Genomic DNA, 4,273 nt, shown 5'->3' with positions numbered 1-4,273 from the left:
TTATATATAAATTTTTACGGTCAACTATATATGCATATATAACTTGTTTTTAGTTCAAAACTTGAAAAAATGGCTCAGTAGACAAGGGCTTATTTCAAACAAAACATCTGACAAAGTATATCAAGCTAAAAGGAAAATAGAGAGAAAAATTACCCAACTTTTTTTTTTTTTTATGTGATTAAGAACTTATTGATGCCCCCTCATATTATTAGGATTTCTTATTAAACACAAATAATTTGCAAAATGCTCTTCGGCTCTTGCATAACAAAATTGTAAAAGATGAAAGAATTCTTAAAAATGAAGATTTATTAAGCGTGCTAATAAAAAATTTATAATTGGATTTTCATGCATTGGCTTAAATTGTTTTGTTTTTTAACCTTTAAATTTTACACGAAGGTAGACCTTGATTAGATTTTTTAAGAATGATAAGAGAATTTCCTATCTTGAAGCAAGGGCAGATAATAAGTACTTCATTAATGGAAATGAATGTTTCTATGGTTTCATTGAAGTATGGCTTAACAGAACTGATTTCATATCACCATTAAAATTAGACCAGTTAATATAAAAATTTTTATATTCAACAATACTCATTACTTGTGAAAAACTCCAATTATTAAATTACTTTCATGTATAATTAAATTATTTTTATGTTTTACATTTCTGCTTAACGACTAATAACCATTATTAAAATTTATTTTTGAGAACTGGGTCACCATTATTAAGGATTCTAATTTAAGATAAAACCATAGTGATAATAAGATAATATGTAACATCTCCTTTTTTCATAAATGTTTGCTTTACATAAATAGTTTATATTTTTAATGTATTGTCGTTTTAAATATTGTTCATTAATTTTGTTTTGTTTTTTAATCATTAATATTGTATAATTCTTAATTATTTCTCTTTTAAAACATTTTATTTGTTTTATTTTTACTAACAATAGACTTTAATTCTATAATTTTTTTTTTATCTATAATTTATATAAATATCAATTATTAAATCTTATATATATTTTTTTTGTGTAAAATAGTTTGATTCCTTTACAGTATTCCTTCTTTCAGTTAATTTATTTTCTATTACTTCATTACAACTACCAAAGGGGCAGAACTGGGTTTTAAAGCGATTCGGAAAAACCTTTAGATATTGGAATTGGTTCACAACAGAAAGTAGGAAATAGAAAAAATCCAGATTTTTTTGTGCTGCAAAATCCATTTGGTATGATTCCATGGGATCTATCTTCAGCATAGATAAAGTTAAAATTTCAAAAAATAATCGCAGAAACACTATAGCACATTCTAAAACAATATCTGAACAAAGATATGTAGAGCAAGCTCATTAAAACAGTGAGGGATTTACTAAATCAATAAATACACCAAACAGTTCACCTAATATTATAGGAATATGTCATGACCAAGAATAAGGTAAGGGACAGCCCATGATAGTTCTATCAGCTTACGATTTGCATTAATTTCAAAATTATTACTATTTCTGAATTTTTTACATTTCTATTGCATGTATAGTACTCAAATATGTAAAAGCCTTACTGTGGACATTGATGTGAAGTGGAAGTTGTTGACTCCATACTTAGTTGCAATAGAAGACATAATTCTAATTACGTGTGGAGGCATCTTTAGTACACCAGTGGTCAATAGCTTTCCAAGTAAAGTAATTGCCTTTACCATGTCACTGCGAGGGAATACGAAATCCCCAATTAGCCAGACCCTCAAGTGATCTGACTGGAGTTGTCTAACTTTGAAACAGATCTCGGCTAGCATGCAGCAACTCGTGACCTCTTCAGTTACTAAAGTGTGCAATAACCCAAGAAGAAGACATTGCGAGCTGCTTAATTCCAGGTCAGCAATCGTTGCTGGTCCATATACATATGCTGTTGCTCCATAACCAGCTCCAGCCAATATTTTGTTAAGAATAGCATTGTTACTAAATGAGAGCACTTGTTTTAATGCCCTTAGAGGGATGTCCATAGTTGTTCTTTCTGATATAGAAATAATAATTACATTAATAATATAACATATAATAAAATACATACTTAAATATTGAAAAGATTACAATAGACATTTACCCACATATATACAATACTTTTTTAAACCAATTTATCTTTTTGAACAAAATAGGTTCTTTTTATGAACAAAGGGAAACTAAAAATAAATTTATTTTTGTCACCAACAAAGATTAGTCCTTTTAAAAGCTCTAGGTACCTTCTGCCAAGACAAAATGTCTTTGTACTTTTTGTTTTTAATTTTTTACTGTAAACGAAGGTAAATTGACTATTATATTCCTTAGTAAATTGTTTTAGAAAATATAAAACCTATTCTTTTCAATTAGAAAAAAAGTACAAAAATTCAATATACCATTATTTTAAAAACATAAAAATAACCTATTTTTTATATTATATATTTTTTTCAAATATTTTTATTATGTACTCTTTAATTTTTTCAGTAAAGAAAGTAGCACAATGTGTTTGGACATGAGTTTATTTTATTAAAATCAAGTAATAACTGAAAAAATACATCATATGCTTATATCAAAGTAAAACAAACCTAATTTTGTAAAAAAAAAAAAAAGAAACTATCTCTAGCAAAAGGCTTTGCATTTTACGCAGTCGCAGGAAACTTGTTAAAGAAAATGATCTTTTGAAAAACTACAGATAATTTTTTTTTGTTTTTTGTAAACACTAACTATTGATCTAACAACTATTTTTATTTTAGATTGTCCAAACTTTACTATTTGGAAGGAGACCAGAGCTAAATAACAGGATAATTGTTCTACTCTTTTTTATAGATTTTTCTTTTCCTTTGTAATACTTCAAACACTTTTGTTTGTGCAGACAGATTAATGCAAGGATAATTAATTTCCAGTATTAACATCCCTGAGTACCAAAGAACATTTAATTTTTTTTTTATATCTACCTAAGAATGGACCATTGCAACTAAATGATGAGTTCTGAATATTGTCCAATTTTGAAACGTTTTAACAAATTATGAAAAACCTATAGCTAGCAAACATAATTTAATTTTGGAACAATCCAATCCAATGGGAGTCTTGGCCAAAAAGAAAAAAAAAAAAAAGTTGTATTACAGATCAAAAAATGCTTAACTAGTTAAATTTTAAATATTTTCCATCAATAAGTATCTTATTTATAATGTTTTATTACTTACTAAAACTCTAGATTAAATGAGGGAAAAAATATATAATTGAAGAAACAATTGTGTCTGTGAGTGTAAATGAAATCCAATAAGTACATTTTTTTAAAAACTAAAATCTTGTTACAGGTATCATATTTTAAATATAATCTTATACTTATATATGAAATTAGAGGGTGTTTTCTCTGATTTAAAACTTGTTTTTAAATTTGTTTATAATTATTTTCACAAGCAATTTCATTTAGGCAACTATGCTTTATAACTGTAACTATTATTAACTAAAACTTTCAAATAAGAGAAGTTTAAGGTTTTTGAAATTATTTTTCCACAATAATTCTCGGTCATATTATCAAAAATAAAATGATACTTAACATTGTAATATAGATTTCACAATCTTTTAAAACATAACGTTTAACTATCTTCTATTATTTTTAAAAATCAAAAACAATTTAAAATCTAAATGACATAACGTTAAAATCTCTTGAGTAATATAAAATTAAACCAAATTTCAAGTCATAAAAAAACATGTTTTATAGGCCTTGATACCAAAGGGTTTTACACCTATAACACCAATAAGTAAACTTACAAATAATAAAATATAAAATCTATCATGATATAAGAAAACAAATATGATATTAGAAATGGACCTAAAACCAAACACTATAATTACATTGAAATACCATTTAGAAAAGTTATAACATTAAGTACTTACTAAATAAAGAAAGGAAAATAATGATTATTATTTGCAAGCATTCAAAATTAGTTGGAAAATCAATATGATTATAAACAGTCAAAATAATCAATCCATTCAAATATTCAATTAAAAAATTAAAAACCGACTTGACTTCTTACTATCAGCCTTATCTGATAGCACAAAGTCCGGTGAAGCCATAGAGAAACTACAACTCAGTACCATAGAGGATGAAATTATCAATAGTTTTGTAGTTCCAATTTGTACGTGTGTCCCTAACAAATTACTACGTATAAAGAAGAAATTATATTATAATTTTAAAAAATGTTTATTTATTTCACTATGGCTTTGTAAAAATGGCATGTTGAATTTCGATTTGAGTTAATGTAGCAAGAATGATAATAATTGTATACGAGGAGAA

The 4,273-nt window shown here is 25.9% G+C and overlaps 1 protein-coding gene across 2 annotated transcripts in view; it reads right to left on the bottom strand.

Moving 5' to 3' along the window:
- Positions 1–4,037, bottom strand: part of LOC106691248 (putative ankyrin repeat protein RF_0381) — a 14,910-nt gene extending 10,873 nt beyond the window's left edge. For both annotated transcript variants that reach the window (XM_014436963.2, XM_014436962.3), the window contains exons 1-2: positions 3,874–4,037; positions 1,545–1,993 (exon numbers count right to left, since the gene is read on the bottom strand). In XM_014436963.2, coding sequence (XP_014292449.1) covers positions 1,545–1,982 — 438 coding nt within the window. In that variant the 5' untranslated portion in view covers positions 1,983–1,993; positions 3,874–4,037. The remainder of the gene's footprint in view (positions 1–1,544; positions 1,994–3,873) is intronic.
- Between the last annotated feature and the right edge of the window lie 236 nt (positions 4,038–4,273).

This window comes from Halyomorpha halys, unplaced genomic scaffold (genome assembly GCF_000696795.3).
Source record: "Halyomorpha halys isolate HHAL.00 unplaced genomic scaffold, Hhal_1.1 Scaffold2191.1, whole genome shotgun sequence".
Classification (NCBI taxonomy): Eukaryota; Metazoa; Arthropoda; class Insecta; order Hemiptera; family Pentatomidae; genus Halyomorpha; species Halyomorpha halys.
The sequence above is the reverse complement of the archived record's forward strand: the minus strand, read 5'-3'. Positions and strand labels throughout refer to the sequence as shown.